Source organism: Myzus persicae, unplaced genomic scaffold (genome assembly GCF_001856785.1).
Source record: "Myzus persicae strain clone G006 unplaced genomic scaffold, MPER_G0061.0, whole genome shotgun sequence".
NCBI classification, from domain to species: Eukaryota; Metazoa; Arthropoda; class Insecta; order Hemiptera; family Aphididae; genus Myzus; species Myzus persicae.
The window spans coordinates 64,545-85,147 of NW_019104288.1; the positions used below are offsets into that span (position 1 = coordinate 64,545).

At 32.8% G+C, this 20,603-nt stretch overlaps 3 protein-coding genes across 3 annotated transcripts; 1 reads left to right on the forward strand and 2 right to left on the reverse strand.

Moving 5' to 3' along the window:
* Positions 1–4,420: 4,420 nt before the first annotated feature.
* On the reverse strand, positions 4,421–5,080 carry LOC111040898. The gene has a single exon (XM_022324963.1). It carries the CDS (start codon positions 5,078–5,080, stop codon positions 4,421–4,423), a length of 660 nt encoding a protein of 219 aa, XP_022180655.1.
* Positions 5,081–8,986: 3,906 nt separating this feature from the next.
* Positions 8,987–11,836, reverse strand: LOC111040899 (piggyBac transposable element-derived protein 4-like). The gene is made up of 3 exons (XM_022324964.1): positions 11,627–11,836; positions 9,115–11,041; positions 8,987–8,997 (listed from the first exon to the last, which is right to left on the reverse strand). Exons 1-3 carry the CDS (start codon positions 11,834–11,836, stop codon positions 8,987–8,989), a joined length of 2,148 nt encoding a protein of 715 aa, XP_022180656.1.
* Positions 11,837–14,305: 2,469 nt separating this feature from the next.
* LOC111040901 lies at positions 14,306–16,853 on the forward strand. Its single transcript, XM_022324966.1, has 2 exons — positions 14,306–16,144; positions 16,205–16,853. Exons 1-2 carry the CDS (start codon positions 14,906–14,908, stop codon positions 16,268–16,270), a joined length of 1,305 nt encoding a protein of 434 aa, XP_022180658.1. The 5' UTR covers positions 14,306–14,905; the 3' UTR covers positions 16,271–16,853.
* The last annotated feature ends 3,750 nt before the right edge of the window (positions 16,854–20,603 follow it).

Here is a 20,603-nt window from a genome sequence, read left to right on the forward strand (position 1 = left end):
CCAGCTGATGGGTAAATAAGTTATTAAGTTATTAATACATTTATATTTTATACACCTTGTCACCTTTGTAGTTTGTTGAGTAGACAATGTAGACTGTAGAGATAACATATAACATCCGAGCTTTTGTTTTCTTGTACCTGTTAAAGTGCTCTTAACACGTTGAGCTCCGCGGCTATTATCTGCGCGGAGCACGTGTCGCCGCGCCGAATATACGGCCGGTCGACTAAGCGTCCTGCGCTCTGGAAAAAAGTTTATCCTGTGTATATAATTAATAATAAGTAAAGAGAAGAAGTAAATAAAATATTAATACTGATGGTACTGCTCGTAATATTTTTTGTTTTTTTTCAACAATCGTTTTGAATGAAATATTAATATAAATAATGTGACAAAAATAATTTAATATTTTTCAATCACTCTGTATATTGAAGGAACACACTGTATACTTGTTATGCTATAATTCCAAGTTAATAATGTTATTAAATTAAAAACGTCCAGACATAACAAAAATAATATACATATAGCATATTATATGATACGTTAATGTTATCGACGTTCGACGACGGCGTCATTTCAGGGAAAATATTAATATCAAAACTAAAAATAAACCAAAAAAAAAACCAATTATATCCTTAGATTCTTGAGACATTACCTGATCGCCTGCAGTATATTTAAAAACGTTATCTCAACGCCAGTCAAAATTATGAACTGTGAAAGTGAACTCTATATTTGTCGACGGGTAGTCGACACCGGCGACCAGGGTAATGTTTTAGATGTCGACTACCCGTCGACCGTGGCGTTGAACGTGTTAAGCACTCTTTAACACGTAAAAAATAAAAATGAATTCTGATGATGAAGATATTATCATTGAGCCATACAATACATCGACCAAAAAATTAAAACGTGGCCCAAAGTTTTTTTCTGACGATTGGTTAAAGTGTGTTGAATTCAAGGGGTAGTTATAAAAAGTACCAAATAATGGCCTGAAAGCTCATTGTACAGCCTGCAAGGTGAGATATGATTATTACAACAGTTATTTAAATAATATTTCACCCATTAAATATTTAAATTACTTGTGAATTGTGAAGTTGTGTTTTTAGGTGTTGTTAAATTCTGGAAAAAGTGACTTACTGAAACATGTGGCTGGAAAAAAAACATGTAGAGAATGTTAAGGTAATAAAAAATTCTAGAAATATTGAGGAATTTTTTAAAAATACAAAACCTGAACAGAGTGTTGCTGTAAAAGAAGTAGAGATAAGGTTAGCTTCATTTTTTGCGGAGCATAATGTGGCGTTCCAGGTTGCAAACCATTTGTTGCATTTGTAAAAAAAAGTTTCTATGACTAATATTGCACAAAGTATAACATTAAATAGTACTAAGTGTACTTGTATTATTAAAAATTTACTAAATACAGTTGAAACAGAAGAAACCATTACAAATTAAAAAAATTTTAAGTTCTCAATTCTCGCAGATGAGAGTACAGATATAACAGATCATAAATTTATGTGTACCTTGGTAAGATACGTATCACCTATAAATGGTTTAGTAAGAACAGAGTTATTAGAACTGATATCGTTGGATGCAACTGACTGTTCTGCAGAAAAAATATATAATGGTTTCAAAAATTGTTTAACTGTGGAAGATATCCCATTAGCAAAAATTATAGGACTAGCATCGGATAATGCAAATGTCATGGTTGGGAAAAATAATTCTTTTTTTTCCCACTTGAAATTTGATGTTCCGTCTGAATTATTAATGCAATGTTTGTGTCATTCATCGACTCTAATAGCCGGGAAAGCTTGTGAAAAACTCCTAAGAGGGCCCGAAGAGCTAATTAGAAATATAGCTACTTACTGTTCTGGCAGTGCAAAACGCTATGCACAGTTATGTGAGTTACAAGACTATTTTCAAGAAGAACGAAAAAAAAAAATTGAAACTAGCTTCCACCAGATGGCTTTCAATGCACCAGTGTGTATCACGCGTTCTAGATTGTTGGGCTGTATTACTACACTTTTTTAGAATTGCTGTTGTGGAAGATAAATTATTAGCTGCTCAAAATATTCGTGCAGCAATGGAAAATAATTAAAACAAAGCATACTTATTATTTTTAAAATATGTTTTAAATATTATTAATTCATTTAATGCCATATTCCAGAGTAGGAATGTTTTGATTCATAAAATGTATGAAGCTTCAGTAAATATTTTGAAAGAATTTTGTAGTAATTGCATTAAGTTAAATGTTCTTGTTAATAATTCGTTGGAGGATATGAATGTAGCAGGTCCAAATAATTATTTGGCTGCTAAAGATATGGTTTTGGGAACGGAATGCGAAAACTATATCAAGGACTTTTCTGCTGAAGCCACTGAATTAGTTAAAAATAAATGTTAAGAGTTTTACAAAACAGCTGCTCTAGAAATAAAAAAGAGATTGCCAATTAATAACCATTTATTCCAGCAGCTCAAATTTCTAGATCCAAAGGTGGCATTACATGTAATAACAGACAAAGTATATATAAATGTTGAAATTATCAAAGAACAATTGAATGAAAATGTTGAATTAAACATATTACAGAGTGAGTGGAGACGTATGAAAATTTTAATAAATGGCAATGAAAAAGCAAGGCTATTATTATTACCTATTGATGAGTTCTGGTATTGTATTAGCAGCATGAAAGATTATTCTGGTACTTACTTATATCAAAACATTTATAAACTAACTAAACCATGCCTGAGTCTTCCTCACTCAAATGCTGAGGCTGAAAGAATTTTTTCAATTGCAGCTGATGTTAAGACAAAAAAACGCAATCGTGTAGGAGATGATGCTTTAAACTCAGTGGTGGTTATAAGATCAGCTTATGGAGCTGTTGTGTGCGTAATCTCAAAGACTCCAAAAGCCGTAAGCTTTAGAGACAAATCAAACAAGTACCAATTGAACTGTAGAATTACGTTTATTTAGCAGAAAATATAGTAAGTGTATAATAGCGTGTGCGCGTGTGACGAGAAGTTGCTCTCGTCTCCGTGGCTGTGATACATCTGGTCAGGCTGTCCCACAAGCTCCCTTATAAGTGATGGCGGTTCTTTTGATGTAGCGGCGCGTGCAGCTTGTATGTGTATGTGTGTTTTCGGTTGTTGTTGCCAATTCTTAGAATAGCGACTCGTGATCATGATTTCTAGTCGTGTACCTGTCCAGTGATTTATGGATAGGGGTGGATAGTACATATTCTATATTATATTGTTGCAATATTTATGTAAATTGTATATATGGAGTTTAAGACCGTAATAACATTATGATATATTATAATATATTATATACTATGTTGTTATATAGCGAGTAGTGGAGCCTAGGGTGTGTAACAAACCGACTATGTCCGTTTGATGGTGTTGTAAAATAAATAAGAAGAGTTGTTCTTTTCTTTATAAATTTAATACTTTTATTTAATTATTACAAAAAACAATAAATTTTATAAGTCCAAAGTGACTATATTAAAGAATGGAGAAAAGCGAGATGTGACTGTCAAACTCCTAGCTCCTAGCTCGTCGTTGGTGTTGGTCCGTCTGTCGAAGCCCATTCGAGCGACGTATTTATAATGGCTATACTTGGATCGTATCCCTGCTGAGTACCCTACTACTTGGGTGGATTACATTGGGCGAATTTACTCGCTTCTTACCAGCGAACAAAGTCGCACGCGACTAAGCGTGTAGTGACCTGTCCGATTACACTACGGCTAGTATAGTCGCGTAGTCGCACGTATTCGCGCATGTCACAAGTTGTATACATACTATTTAATAATTTGGTTATAAGTTATCTGTGGTTAATATTTAAAGTTTGAGTTTTGGAAGTATGAAGTGGAACAGTAATAATATAATTGATTTTTTAAAAATGTATGAAAAATATCCATTACTTTGGAACATTAAGCACAAGGACTACTGCAACATAAAATTAAAAGATGAAATATTTAAAAGCTTCTATTCAGAACTTGAGAGTCAAGGATTGGTAGAAGGAATGGACGAAAAGCAACTAAAAGCCAAAATAAAAAATATAAAGGGTGTTTATCGGAACGAACTGGCTAAAATAGAAAAAAGTAGGAAAAGTGGAAGTGGAACAGACGATATTTATTATCCAAAACTTGTGTGGTTTGACCAGGCAAACTTTTTTCGTGAAGTGTTATCTACAAGAAACAGCCAATCAAATTTGGTAAGTTTTAATATTACAAGTATTATTATATAACTATATTAACACTCAATCAATAAAAGTTGAAATATAATGATATAAATATATTTTATTTTATCAATATAAATAAAACCAAAAATATTATTCGTATTAATTATATTATTTAAAGAATTGTTATATTTGATTATAATTATTTAACTTTGTATAATACTGCAAATACTGAAACCACTTAAAAAATTACAATAGGTTTTTTTATATAGTTATACCAACTTTTTCCCATTGCCAAGGTAAAGGATTTTCCTCCATAAAATATTTTGCTAATGAACTTCTAACTTCTTCAGCAGCTCGTTTATTATTATTACTGCCGATTTGACTAACGGAATCTAGACTATTAACATGTTCTCTCCATTCCCCAGAAATAATATTGCCATTGTTCAAATCCTCTCGATCAACTGCTTGTGGAGGTATATATGTGTTTGGATTAGTTTTACGTAGCCAGTTGTGGAAACTACATGCAGCATAGATTACTTTGTCTATTGTTTCTGGTTTTAGATCAATTGGTTTTGAAAATATTCTGAACCACCACACTAATATGCCAAACACATTTTCCACTAACCTTCTAGCACGTGAAAGACGATAGTTAAATATAATTTCAGAATTATTAAGTCCAGTTTTGCTATATGGCTTCAATAAGTTTGTTCTTAGTGGAAAAGCATCATCCCCGATAATAACACATTTTTCCGGCATCCCGAGGGTATTGTTTTCCAATGCGATATTCAAAGTGCTATCCCGAAATATTGCACTATCGCTAGCTCGTCCATTTGCTCCGATATCGAGGGCGCTGAACGTTTGGTCACATTGACCCAAAAGCCAACACGTTTGGGTACAAATAGACACAACGTTTGGACACATAAAATTAAAGGTATTTTACAATTTTACCTGGTAAATCAGAGAACGTTTGGGTACACAATACACATACTATACAAGACACGTTTGGGTACACTTTATAAACACGTGATCTACAATGAATAGTGGTATCTACTTTATCTACTTTATCTCCAAACCAATTAATATCAATTACTTACATTATTTTGATTATTATCGTAATATACGCGATTACGAATTTATACGTAATACATGTACTTGTAATAATCTTTATTACGACTGCATCAATATAATATTATATAGGTATATATATACATATCTTTTCAAATTTCTTTATTCACTCAATGTGACTGTGTCTCAGTTGTGTCTTCAATGTCATAGTGAACAGTCATGGAAAATCGTATTAGTGAAGTTTTTGAAACCCGTCGTGGTAAAAGGTGTGTGATTATTGATCGTTTTAAATTTAGTGAATTTAGAGCAAATAAGGACAGCTACATTTTTCGTTGTACTAATCGTAAGTGTAACATAACAGCAAAAGTTTCTCAAAATTTAAAATTTGTTATTTCGATTCATGGAGACCATATTAATCATGAAGCTTTTCAAGAAGAAACCATTACAAAACAAAAAGTAATGTCAGTATTAAAAAGAAAGGCAACAACAGATTTAAATGCGAAACCAAATAAACTCATAAGACAAGAACTCCGCAATTGTCAAGATTCAGGTAATCTCAATCATTCTGACGTTAATTTATTTCGCAAAAGTATGTATGAAGCTCGGAGAAAATTATTTCCTAAAGTTCCAAAGTGTTTTTAGAAGCAAAAGCTATGATATATGAATGTAAAACTTATTATTTTTCAAAAGGTGAGCAATTTTGTTTCATGGAATCTGCTGATAGTATTCCTATTTTTACGAATGCTAGTAACTTGTCGCTATTAAATAATGTGCAACATGAATTTGCTGATGGTACTTTTTCATACGCGCAGAAACATTTTTTAAAATGTATACGGTACATGTATACATAAATGGATTTTATCTACCAATTATATATGTGTTTATGGAAACTAAATCTCAACAAGCTTATATTGACGTATGGTTAAAAATAAAACAATTATTTTTTCAATTCCATGAAAAACCGTTACACATTAAAAAAATTCATTTAGACTATGAGAAAGCGGGCCCATAATGCAGTATTAGAAGTTTTCGAAAACTGTACAATATTAGGTTGTCGTTTTCATTTGAGTCAAGCCTGGTTTCGTCGGATACAAAGTGACAAAGAATTATATAAGCATTACATGGAAAAAACCGATGTATACAAATGGCTTCAAAGTTTTTTTGGTCTTAGTTGTATATCGCCTAATGAGGTGAGCAATGGTTTTGTAGCTCTAATGTCAGATGCACCTGTCCACGCAGCAGAAACATTTACGGATTATATTTTAGAGACTTACGTTGAGGAAAATAGTTGTTTTCCGCCATATTTGTGGGCAGAAAGTCCATCATCTGATCCTAGGACAATAAATGGGCCCGAAACATTTCATCGAGACTTTAATAATCAGTTTTATACAAGCCATCCAAATTGCTTTAATATAATCAATACATTGATGGAAATTCAAGAAGAAACTTATTTAAAGTTATGCAGTATTAAGAAAAACATAAAAAATTGTACAAGAAAAGAAGATTCAGATAATGTTGAGTATATTTTAAAAAAATACAATAAATTCAAAGTTGACAACGATATAAAAAATTATCTATATGACATCGGTCCACTTTTTGTCGGGGAAAAAAAATAAATACCTATAGATAAGTGAATAAATAACATAAGATTTTAATAGAATGAATGACTAAATATTTTAACTTAATATTTTATTTTAATAAAATAATTAAAATATTAATAGTAAAAAATAAATAATAAACATTTTTGGGAGACTATTAAGAGCCAACCTCCTAGTGGTGTCTCCTGAGTAACGCTAATAGGCTCTAAAAAATAAAATGTAAAAGTATATAAGTAAAAAATGTGCACCTAAACGTTGGTACCCAAACGTAGTATTATTTTAAAAATATTATGTTACCCAAACGTTGTATTGCTTTTTGGGGTCTGAAAAAAAGTGTACCTAAACGTGTGTTCCCAATCGTTTTCCCGAATCTCAGGTAAAAATATCGTTTTGTGCCCAAACGTGTTACGGCCGATATCGATGTACGTAAAACAATAATCACCGTCAACCATTGCAAACAATATAACACTATAGGTTTTCTTATAATTGTAAAATGTTGGGCCAGAACCAGGAAGTCGTTTAATAATTACATGTTTTCCGTCGATTGCACCGCAACAGTTTGGAAAATTCCAACGATGGAAAAATGTATCTTTTATTTTTGCCCATTCATCACACGTAGTGGGTACCTGGGAAATTTAAATTAATTAATTTAAATTCGTAATTGTTTAAATAATATTTATTTTAAATTTTTAACTATTATGATAGTTTTAATTTATAAGTATAGATATTTATAAAATGTTTGCACTTTTTATGTCATAAAAAAATAGTTTTGACACCTTAAATTTGAAATCAAGAGGGTTCATTATAAACATTAATTAAATTTTGAGCTTTTTAAATAAATTATATATCTGAATTTTACAAAAAAATAAATTTTGTTATTTAAAAAATTGCTTCAATAAATTACTGGTTTAAATGTTTATTTCAGTATTTAATTTAATTTTTTAGAATTTAACCAATATAAGTCAGCATTCTAACGAGGTACCGATCGAAGAAGACATGGATGATAAAGACGAAGATCAAGATAATGGTTCAACAGGGGAATTGCCTGAAAAAATGAAACCACCACCAAATAAGCTTATAAAAAAGATTAAACAACGAGCTGCGCCTGCAATCTCAGATGCAATTGAGCAATTAGATAGAATTGCTCAAAGTGCATCTACAGAAAAAGCCTATGATCAATTCGGAAAACATATTGCATACGAGCTTCGTCAGTTACCACCACGTCAAGCCATATTGTTGCAGTCCGAATTACAAAGCTGTATCACTCGAATGCGTTTATCTTGTTTGGAGCCTGCAGTACATCAACCAGTACATCAACTTTACCATCAACAGGCTTACTCTCAACAATTACATCTGGATATAGTATCACCTTCAACTTCTTCAAGCTCAATGCCTTCTACATCTACTCAAGGTCTAAATGAGGATTATAATGAAGATATTTTAAATCATGCTATAATTAATTCCAATTTTTTTTCAAATAATAACTTATAATTTTTATGAATAAACAATTAATTTTAATTTTTTTATATTAACATAACAATTTTGTTTCTAAAATTTATCTCAATAATAACATATTATTTACTACATATTTCGTTTTGTATTATTTTATGTATTACCTATTTAACACATTCGAGACGAATCACGTGTTATACGCGTGATGCCATATTAAATATAGAAGACGGAATATTTTCGCTCTATTATTACCTTACGGACGAGCGGTTTTTACTATTTTTCGTAAAATTATAAAAATTGTATGACCTTCCCGATTTGTATGATTTAAAAATCATTTTTTAATTTAGAATTTGTATTTTCTTTTGATACGAAAATAATTTTCATAAAATAAATTTATATTATTTTTCTTAATAGCTAAAAAATGGTTGAAAATGTCAAAAAAAAAAAAGTCGACCACGCTTTATTTGTATACTTTTACAGAAAAAAAAATTTTTATTCCTTTTTATATAATATATATCAATACAAATTAGATGTTTAGTTAATTGTTCATAAATGTAACTGTAAAACTATCAACTTATTCATAGAAAAAAATAGTAATTTGAAATACGGTCAAGTGGTAAAATATACATTTGATACATAATACATATTATAAATGTACAAACATTATGAATTATAAATTAGTACGAAATTATAAAAAATAATACTACAACATTCACTTTTTATCTAAATGAAAAAAAATTAGATAAAAAACATGACATTTTTATGTAAAATTTACGTATTTATAAAATTATAACCAATAATTATTTATCGTATGATATTTTTCAAAACATACATCAATACACAACGGTGTATCACATTGCTTGCAGTAAAATGAAGTTTCTTTTCTTCCTCTTTTGCCGCTTATATACTTTTCTTTATCTGCACATACTTTACATACTCGCCTAGGATTTTGTTTGGAAGGTGTAGCTGGTATTCGAGCAATAAAATGTCGTCCTGTCAATCGATTAGTAACCATTTCATTTGAATCCTGTTGTCCAAAACCACTTTTTTCTGCCATTTGTAAACCCAAATTTATTATAAATGTTCTCAAAGAAACTTTTTGGCGTTGATTTGCTTTTTTCTTTAATATATAACTATTTACAACCGTTACCATAAACAAGTGAAAGAACATTTTTTTCCACCATTTAAAACTTTTTCTTTGAAATGGATAGTATGAAACCATCTGGTCTCCATGATCGACACCCGTTTTATTTATATTATAATCAATTATTGCATTAGGCTTGAATTTTAGTATCGGGCCTGTTTTAGATCTAACAGAAACTTGTTTCATGTCCGCGGAATGAGCAGTAGATAATACTAGTACATCTCTTGTGTCTTTCCATTTTATACACATCAAACAACCTTGTTTCGCATATGTCATTTCCCCTTTCTGTAATTTTTCCTTCAATACGTCTTTTGGTAAACCTTTACGATTTGACATCACCGTCCCTACACCATTTGTATTTTTATCCCAAAGTGCATTTAGAAGAGCTGGGCTTGTGTAAAATCTATCCATAAATACAGTGTGTCCTTTGTAATAGTAATTTTCTAAAAGTCTATCAAATAATGCAATTATTGAATTATCTTCTTGATTTTTTCCAGAGTAAATTTCAAATTTTAAAGTATATCCTGTTAATGCGTCTGAAAGTATATATAATTTCATCCCATACTTATGTGGTTTATTTTTCATATAAACACGAAAATGTACACGCCCTCTAAATGGACACATACCTTCATCAATGGTCAAATTTTTATCAGGTTGATATGATTCACAAGCTTTTTTATTTATCAAGTCAATATAAGGACGAATTTTAAATAAACTGTCATAATTTTCTTTACCTCTTGGAATATAATTTGCAGTATTATTCAAATGCAACATAGAACAAATTGATGAAAAACGGTCTCTAGTCATTACTTTTGCCGCAAATGTACTATGAATAAATGCATTTTTCGACCAAAAATCTTTCATTTGTGGTTTTGGCATAACACACATATGGAGAATAATTGAAAAAAATTTATGTATTTCAGAAATGGTCACTGGTTTCCATTTATGCCAAATAGAGTTTGGTTTTAGCATATTTTTTTGTCGAAGAGATCGAATTACTGAGTATGCGTACCTATTTGTTTCTTTTTTTATCAGTTTTATCAAACTATCTGGGAAAAAAATACTAAAAATATCTAATTCAGTTGTTTTACCAAGTACTTCTTCAGAAACACCTGAACTTGAAGTAAATAAATGGGGCTGGGGTTCAGAGTTTATTTTTTCCCATTGCAATTGAACGGGCGGTTGTCTTATTCTTTCTAATGTATTTTGTATTACTCTATTTCTAGTGCTTGAAAGAGGGCCATTATTATTAGAAATTGTTAGATTTGGTTGATAAATAGGTTCGTTTTGAATTTCGTCTTCCGTGTCCTCAAAACCCCATTCCTTAGAAATATCAAAATCATTCATAATATTTTCTGGTGGTACGTCATTCACATCACGTATACCAGTCAATGAAACGGCTAAAACATCATTAAAATTTCCCATCATATCAACAAGATTTTCATTTTCAAAACTAACAGGTAGCAAATCTGAATACACAGGTTCATTTGGCTCATCATCAATTCTATTCTCAATATCATAATTGTCCTCGACATCATCGTCATCTCTATCAGACCCACTATCTTCTATAAACTCCTCTAATAAACGACTTATAACTTCTTCATTCATTTTATTAGTCATTATCTAAAGAAAAATAGAAAATATTCGAGTATATGAAAATAATAACTGATTTGCTCGTAATGTTTATTAGATACGATAAAATTATAACGACACGGCGGCCGGTCGGCGGGTAAATATAAAAATTATAATAGCATTATACTACCTTTATCCTTCAACAGCATACGTAGACAACAGCAAACAACGTCAAAAGGAAAGGCGAAAATCCAAGAAAATGACAAATACGAGTGAAAAATAGATTGTTTTTACGACAATCTCGATAATGATTGTTTACAATATAAAACCAATGGGCGCTACAAATAACTCGTGCCATACAGCTCCACGTGGAGCATAATATTTACATTTTATACGTAAATAATCGATACGATATTTTCTATCGATTGCAATAATTACGAAAAAGATAGAATCAATGTATGATTTTATATCGATTTTTGAAAATCGATAGAAGACACAACACGCGTGAGACGCGTGATTCGTCTTTCATGAGTAGAATATTGTAACGCGCCAGACGCGTGATTCGTCTTGAACGTAATTTATATTTAAATATAGATCGTCTCGAATGTGTTAAATATTATATTTATATAACTGTACCTTAATAAATGGTTCCAGGACTTGAGAAATCGCTGTAAGCACTTCGGGTATAAATAATGAGATTGTACATTCAGGAACACGAAATAGATATTCTAGGGACTTAAATGAATCACCAGTAGCTAAATAACGCAATGTTACTTCTAGTTTGGTTTTTGGCGGAATAGCCATTCTCATTTGAGTGTCTTCTTTTTTAATTAATTCATAAACCATTTGTAACAAATTATCAAACTGGACCACGTCCAAGATTTCGGTAGGCTGCAGTGTCTTCGTCTTTTAATTCTTTTAATAATGTACTGGATGCGCCATATTTTTCTTGTCTAGCAATCCAATCTCTGACCCAAATTCTTTTTTTCTTTTTAGTTTTCTTTTTTTCCAACTCCTGACGCAATATTATAGATATAACAACAACACCTGCGCGAACTACAGCATCTGACATCTTGAAAGTTGCAACCACTACTAGTTACTAGTCGCAAGTACATTAGCGATTTTGCTAGCCATGTCGATTACACAAAGCGATTTCACTCGTCAGAGATTAAAATAGCCAGCAAGTAGTGACAAAAATAGCCCAGCCGTCAACTTTAATCACGGGCGAGCAGCGAGTATTCAACACAGGGCGAGTAAGCGACTAGAGCGATTACATTGAGCGACTTTGGTCGCAGCGAGTTAATTCGCCGGCGACTAGCGTGTACAATCGCTCAGTGTAATCGAGGCTTTACGCTGGTAAATACAGCGGATTTTACTTATTGTGCATCGATGGATTGCTCTTGGGTGTGTACAAGTACACACCTATGGAGAGATCGTCTTACTTGCCGTTGCCGGAAAATATTCGGAATCGGAAGGCTTGTTGTAAACCCTCAAAATATCGACTGGCAATGTTTTAAGTGGGCGATCCTCGCCAAACACGTAGAAAATGAGAACCGCGGAAGAGTAGGCCCGAGTTATTTTATGGAAGAGCACCGATACGACTTTTCTGCACTATCAACCCCCACCTCCGTGTCGGAGATAAAATTATTTGAAAGATCGATTCCGGGCACGACCGTAAATTTATACGGTATAAGAAATTGCGAGAAAAATAAAAAAAATAATCCACGCAAACGGTCGCGTATCCACTACGCATCGCAGACGAAGAAAAGGCGAATCATTTCGATCTGTTACTAATCACTGGGAAGGATGACAATAATCATTACGCTTATATATCGAATTTTTCACGTCTAGCTAGCCCGCAAAAAAATAATCACGAGCATCAATTATTTTTCTGCAGACGATGATTCACCGGCTTCGAGAACCGCCCTTTAAAATATAAATTGCAGTGAGCAGGCGTTGGCGAATCACCGCTTGACATGCGGCGCTCACAGACCCGTATTACCTCTGATGCTGAAAGATCCCTTCGAATTCGAGGCGTAGCGTTAGGTTAGGTTACCGTTCGTAGTGTAAGCAGACTTTGAAGCCCTATTACTGAAAACGGTTCAAATACCCAGGCGATGCACACGCACCATCCCATGAGTTACGGATACCTAGTCATCGCAGCGGAGGGGGTGCCAATAGAGTTGTTCGAACAGTTTGACATCCCGAGAGCTCCCGTCGTTTTCCACGGCTCGGCGACCGACGATGAAGTGGCCAAGCGTTTTGTCCGCGACATCATGGATGTGGCCGATAGGATATACAGATTATATAAGGAGGTCAACGTGCCGATTATTATGAGTGTCGACGTTTGCCGAGTGCATGGTGGCAAGACGCGGTGCGATTTGTGCAGTGAAACGTTTACCGAGCGTACTGTAAAACTGCGCATCATGATCACTTATCAGGCCGGTTTCTAAAAACATTGTTTAACACGTGCAACCTCAAATTGAAAACACCAAAATTCGTACCGTGCTTTTTACGCAATCTTTCGAACTATGACGCACATATGACAAATTTGGCTTATGACGGCGACACTAACAGAATATCGGTAATCGCTAATACTGAGGAGAAGTATATTTCATTTTCGAAATATATAAACAACACATTCTCCGTCAGGTTTATAGATACGTGTCGGTTCATGGGGTCGAGTTTGGCGCACTTGGCGGAGAACCTCTCCTCCGCAAACTTCGATAAATTTCGTTAAGTAGTGAAAGTATTCAGCCCGGTGGAGATACCGTTGACCACGCGGAAAGGTGTTTTTCCGTAAGAATACGCCGATTCGTGGGATAAATTGTGCGTGACGTCGCTACCCGAAAAGATCCAATTCTATAGCGCATTGGAGGAGACGCACGTCAGCGACGAAGATTACGAACACGCTACCCGGGTATGGGATTATTTCAGCTGTCGAACTCTTGGCGATTACAGCGACCTATACCTGAAAATCGATGTCCTCATTAGCGCCGATGTGTTAGAGAATTTCAGGAATATATGCATAGCTACATATCGCCTGGACCCTGCACATTGCTACACGTCGCCCGGATTCAGTTTTGATTGCATGCTCAAGTTCACTTAAGTTCAACTAGAACTTTTAACTGATTTCGAGGAAGTTCTCTTTCTGGAGTCCGGTACGCGCGGTGGACTAGTGCAGGCTAAGCAGGCTGGTAAACGTCACGCTCGTGCCAACAATATCGAGGCGCCCGGATACAATGCCGACGAACGTAGCACGTCACTCATATACCTAGATGGTGATTACAAAATATAAATTATACATACATTAGGGTGGTCCTTATTTATATAGGTCAAATATTTATGTTTGAAAATTGAACACGGTACCCCCTTAATTTGTTAAGTTATATGAGTAAGTCATTTGGGTAAAATTTGGAAGATCTCACTCAACCCCTTCTGGTGCCGCATTAGGGTTGAAATATGGAAAAAGGGGTAGTTTTTTGTTTTTTTTATTTAATTCAGAAGGTTTAGTATTTAACGAAAATATGTAAAGAGCTAAATGATAGATTTTAACATTGTCTATAAAAAAGCATATAACGTAAATTCTCGTAAGTCCATTGGTTTTTATGAAAAACTATATAATAAAAATGTTCGATGTATTGTAATTTGTAATATACATTTTTCTCGTTTATTTAAAAGCATATAATAACTGCATGTGTAGAAGCCCTGTCATTAGATCCCAGTATTTATGTTATAAACCGAACATCAATTAAAAGGTCTCGTGAAGACTATCGACAAAAAATATCGGAAAATATTAATTCCGAATTTCACGAAAAAAAATTAAATTATGTAGTGATCCATTGGGATTCAAAAATACTTCCAGCCCTTACCGGAAAGAATAATGTTGATCGTTTGCCAATTATTGCAACAGCCATGAATGTTGAACAACTTCTTGAAGTCCCGCAAATGCCTTCTGGGACAGGATATGAAATATCTTCAGCTGTGTATGATACTTTACAAAAATGGTCATTACTAGATAAAGTCCAAGCATTCGTATTTGATACTACAGCTTCTAACACAGGGAGGTTGAATGGGGCATGCATACTATTAGAACAAAGTTTAGAAAGAGAAATTTTATTTTTGGCGTGCCAACATCACATTTTTGAACTTGTTTTACAAGGTGTATTTTTAGAAGTTAAGTTGTTTCCCATGACAGGACCAGATATATTACTTTTTAAAAGATTTCAACACGCGTGGGAAAATATTGATAAAAGCACATTTTCCACATCGGTTTCTGATTTCTATATTCATAATATTTTAAAAAATGACTCTGACGAAATTATTTTATATGCGAAAAAAAAAATTACTGAAAATCTTCCTCGAGATGATTACCAAGAGTTTTTAGAACTCGTTATCATATTTTTAGGCGGTGTTCCACCTCGAGGAATTGCTTTTAGGCAGCCTGGTCAATACCATTTAGCCAGATGGATGGCTAAGGCCATATATTCTTTAAAGCTATACATATTTAAAGATCAATTTAAATTAAACAGCAAAGAAGAAAAGGCGTTAAAAGATATTTGTTGTTTTATAGTTAAATGTTACGTTCAGGCTTGGTTTTCGTCACCCAATGCAATTGAAGCTCCACTTAATGACATATTATTTTTAAAAAAATTAGAAGAATATAAATTGTACAATAAAAGAATTTCAGACGTAGCATTAAAGAAAATAATAAATCATTTGTGGTATTTAAATCCAGAGTGTATTGCATTTTCGATATTTGACGATCGTGTAGATAACAGTACGAAACTCAAAATGGCTGAGAAAATATTGAGTACTTACGATTCAAGCATAAACGATGACGAGGAAGAAATCGAGTTGAAAAAAAAAATAGCACTGAAATTGGAAGATGTTTCACAGTTTATTCAAAAAGATCTTTTAATTGATTTAATAAACTCTAAATCGATTGGAATGTTCAAGAGATTTCAAATTTCCACACAGTTTTTAACTATTGACCCGGCCAATTGGAATAATCACGAGGACTACAAAATAGGAAAACAAATTATAAACTCACTAAAAGTCGTGAATGACACAGCTGAGAGGGGAGTCAAGCTCGTTGAAGAATATAACAAGAAATTCACAAAAAACGAAGGACAAAAACAACTTGTTTTACAAGTAATATATTTTACTATTTTCAAAATAAATTAAACTTAAAAATGTTATTATATTTTCTAGACTGTTCAAGACTACCGGAAAAAATACCCGCAAAGTGACAGACAAACGCTGAAGAAACCATTTTAGTTGTCATTAACTAATTATACTTACCAAAAATTTGATGAAAAAAATTCATATTGGTATTTCTATTTTTATGTTGTAAAAATTACACGAAAATCAAGTAAATAAAACCAAAACATTACAGAATCTTAAGACTTTTTTAGCCGTAATTTTTTTTTTATATTATTTAATTCTGTATAATTGTTACTCAACATATTTTGTCATATTATATCCAACCGTACGTTGTACATATTTGTACATATTTAAAAAACCAAAAAAATCCAATTTCGTTAAATATATACAATATTTTGTAAACTAATAAGTTTTCTTAAAAACCAATGGACATACGAGAATTTACGTAATATGCTTTTTTACAGCCAATGTTAAAATCTATCATTTAGCTCTTTACATATTTTCGTTAACTAGTATACTTTCTGAATTAAATAAAAAAAAACAAAAAACTACCCTCTTTTTCCATATTTCAACCCTAATGCGGCACCAGAAGGGGTTGAGTGAGATCTTCCAAATTTTACCCAAATGACTTACTCATATAACTTAACAAATTAGGGGGGTACTGTATTAAAAAAATCACATTGAAAAAATAAGGACCACCCTAACATACATATATATATATATATATATATATATCTTTATCTTCATATATTATTAAAACGTGAGGCAATTTCTTGTGACAGTTATATCTGAAGTTCTACCAGGCCGATTTTAACAATTTTTTTTTAAAACGAAAATACTCGGTGTGTAGATGAGCTATCAAAAGAGAAAAGTCCAAAAAGTTAATTATTTCAATAGTAATTAGAAGTATAAAGTTTGTCGTATTATATATACCTATATATTGCGGCGGCCCTAGGGTTTCCATAGCTACCTGTAACCTGGCCTTTTTATATCGACGTGTAGATATGAATTGTTCCGAAAAGTTGATCAATAAAAATAATCTCGCACACATAATACAACTACAGAGCAGTGCTGTAATATTGTGTCTTCGTCCGTTTTTTTTGTACCTATCGTTTATTTGTGTTTCTTATGACAGTTATACATCTTATTTTTTTCTAACGCAAGTACTCGGAGTCATCAAAAGAGTAACGTCCAAAAAAATAATTATTTAAATAGTTATTAGAAGTGTAAAGTTAACGACAAGTTTTACCAATTGTCTCACGTGGATCTAGACAGCTTACAATACAAAACTATATAAAATATTCTCCGCTTTGGCCGAATTGTAAAATTCTTAAACTATTTAGAAATAGGTGAGTACACCAAAATGAAATTTAATTTTACAAGTTTTTTTTTTTTATTGAACTTAAGCCCGGCGACTAGGTAAATTAGCTGTTGTAGGGGTTATGAACTGTGGCAGGGGGTAAGTTTGGTTGGTTTTTCTTTTCTTTTTTTTGTACGATTGTTACGGTAGACAGCAAACACGTGTATGTGAAGGTTTTTAACTACTATGAACCTGGGTGGTCACCCATCCGGGGATTAGTATCTGTGGCCGTTACTTACTCTCAGTCGCATTCCGCGACTGGCAGCAGCCAACGCGCCACGCCCAGCCACTTACAAGTTTTTGTTACATATTGGAAATTGCAAATACCCACTGATAAATCCTTATTCGGACGAATATTCAATTGAAATAAAACCATCGCTATTATCAAGTGATATAATTGTAGTGATCCAGCCCACAGATCGTGGTGTATAAGACAAGAGATGACAGGGTGTAAATAATTCTAAGTCAATTGTAGAATATTATGAACATAGACTTTATTTGGTCATGTAAAACTGATAGATTATTTTTAATACACTGACATTTTGTCAGAGAGTCGACTGGCGTGAAGGTGCTTGCACTGACTCTGGTAAATCACGTCTGAATATCGGGTGGATGGGTCCCTGTTTTATAGGCCTACTCTCCACTCTTCTCCTAGCTATAAGATAGCGTTGACCCCGTTTACGATTGAACGTGTGTGGTCGTGGGTTTCCAGGAAACGGTCGCCTCCTATGCGGTTATCGCTGCCGACATATTAGATATATTATCTGACGGATATTTAATTATAATAGAATAATATTATATTTAATATTTATGCCCATAGATATTTATGGTTTTAACTCTTTTTATTTATATTTTCACAACGCTCTCTCGGTGGTCGGATTCTCAGAACTACGCACCCTATTTCTTATTGCGTCGTTGTTCTTAAATCCCCGAGGTCGACAACTTCCCAATGTGTCATATTATTCTCATATTATGTCCCCCTCGCTATCTAGCCTATGCGTTTTATGGCGGGACGTCAGTACATAGCATAATAAAAGACGTTTTTGGAAATATTATGTTTAGTTTAGAAAATGTGTCTAATTTTTCACAATTTGCTATTCTTACACCTAAAAATGAACATTGTGATGAGATGAATAATGCAATTGTCACTATGTTGCCAGGGCTGGAAAAGAGGTATTTAAGTTTAAGTATAGTGTCAAAAGAATGTGACGATTTTTTGTTTCCTACAGAATTTTTAGATAGATTACATTTAAGTGGTTTACCTACAATAGTTTGGTACTAAAGAAAGGTGCAATTGTAATACCCTCGAGAAATTTAAATGTAATCTCCAATCTAATGAATGGCACAAGATTTATAGTACGAAATATGTACGATCATACTTTAGACTTGGAATCTATAACTGGTCCCTTGACTGGTCAGCGTATTTTATAGCCTAGAATTGATTTAACCCCGACAGTTTCTTCTCTTCCCTTTTCATTTACCAGACGTCAATTTTCGAATGGCTTTTGCACAGGGTAAAACATTGGATAAAGTAGGTTTATTTTTACCCCAACCTGTGTTTAGTCATGGACCATTGTCAACTTTGTGTTGCCATGTCCAGAGTTAGTTCTTTCGAAAAGTAAAAAATACAAATACAGTAGGTTCCGCTTAATGTGATCGCTTTGGTGAAGGTCATTTTGATTCTATTAACCGGTTGATTCTATAAAACATTTACAACATTTTTTTCATAATTCAATCTTTTAATACAATTACATTTTTATTTAAATTAACATACATATTTAATAATTTATAAGACATAAAATTATTTATTTTTACATTTTATTTATTTAATGCTTCTTTATTTAGGTATACATTTATGCTTAAATTAAAATTAAAATTAAATAAATACATTTAAAACAAATTAAAGAAGCTATCTATTTTTGATTGTACATGACAGTCTACCAATTTCATTTCCATATTAGCCTGAAATTAAATTAAAATTAATATTCATTGTTTATTTGTTTACAATATGTAAATTATACATACCAGTAACTTTTGAAACAACTGAAAAGTATCGTTATCGCCGTATTTTTGAACAGCTCCTTTTAACTTTCCCAAAATAATTCTCGTATCTTTTTGAGTGATTTCCACATTGGTATCTTCGCTATCGTCATCATCATCATCATCATCATCATCATCATCATCAATTTTAGTTTCTTATTGATTTTTATTTGCAAATCAGTTAATTCTTTATCAGATAATGCTTCAAAAGTAGGTAAATCTTGATCAATTGAAATCCAATTTTCAAAGTTTGTGTCTATGAATTCAACCTCCTGTAATTCTTCTTCGTCTGATTCAATTTGTGAAAACCCAGCTTTTCGAAAACAATTTAAGTAGTATCTTTTAGCCGATTCTAAAACCTCATCCCTCATCACTCTTCCTCATCCCTCATCACTCTTCCTCATCCCTCATCCCTCATCACTCATCACTCATCACTCATCCCACCGCCCGCATCCTCATCCGCCGCCGCCGCCCTATCGCGTACGTGTGTGACATACGTATACTGCTGTTATTCTAATCAGTTATCAATTGTTATCAGTTATCATATCATCGTTATCAATTGTTATCAGTTTTCGTTATCAATTGTTATCAGTTATCAGTTATCATTTGTTATCACTTATCAAATTATACCCGTTGTCGTGGAAAAACTGCAAAATAACAGTCCGAGTATCGAACACGGATGTATCTCCTCACCGTGAGGTTGGTTCTACCACTAGGCCACCCCGCCATATTCTTTAATATAGTTATTCTTACCTATTTAACCAGAGTTTGAACATATTATAAATAAAATTAAAAATATTTAAACCACAGTATACTGGTCATATTATAATATCATTAGGATACTAATAACTTGCAGCTGCGTACACGAATAATATCGATGAATACACCATAATAGGAGATATTTGATCACAATGGCCCGTATATTTCCTGCCATTAGGATTATTCGATATGTTAAATGCCTATTTCGAAATTCGCACGACTCGTGTCGCCGACTCTTAATAGCCGCATTTATATTGAAAGACACTTTCGACATTAAGAGACAATAGG

Excerpts from the sequence above, each read along its gene's own strand:
- LOC111040898 (XM_022324963.1), bottom strand. The coding sequence starts at position 5,080 with ATGTGTCCAAACGTTGTGTCTATTTGTACCCAAACGTGTTGGCTTTTG.
- LOC111040901 (XM_022324966.1), top strand. The coding sequence starts at position 14,906 with ATGAATGTTGAACAACTTCTTGAAGTCCCGCAAATGCCTTCTGGGACA. Across the intron at positions 16,145-16,204 it reads AAAAACAACTTGTTTTACAA|ACTGTTCAAGACTACCGGAA; the intron begins GTAATATATTTT and ends TATATTTTCTAG.
- LOC111040899 (XM_022324964.1), bottom strand. The coding sequence starts at position 11,836 with ATGGTTTATGAATTAATTAAAAAAGAAGACACTCAAATGAGAATGGCT. Across the intron at positions 11,042-11,626 it reads TCCTGGAACCATTTATTAAG|ATAATGACTAATAAAATGAA; the intron begins GTACAGTTATAT and ends ATTTTTCTTTAG.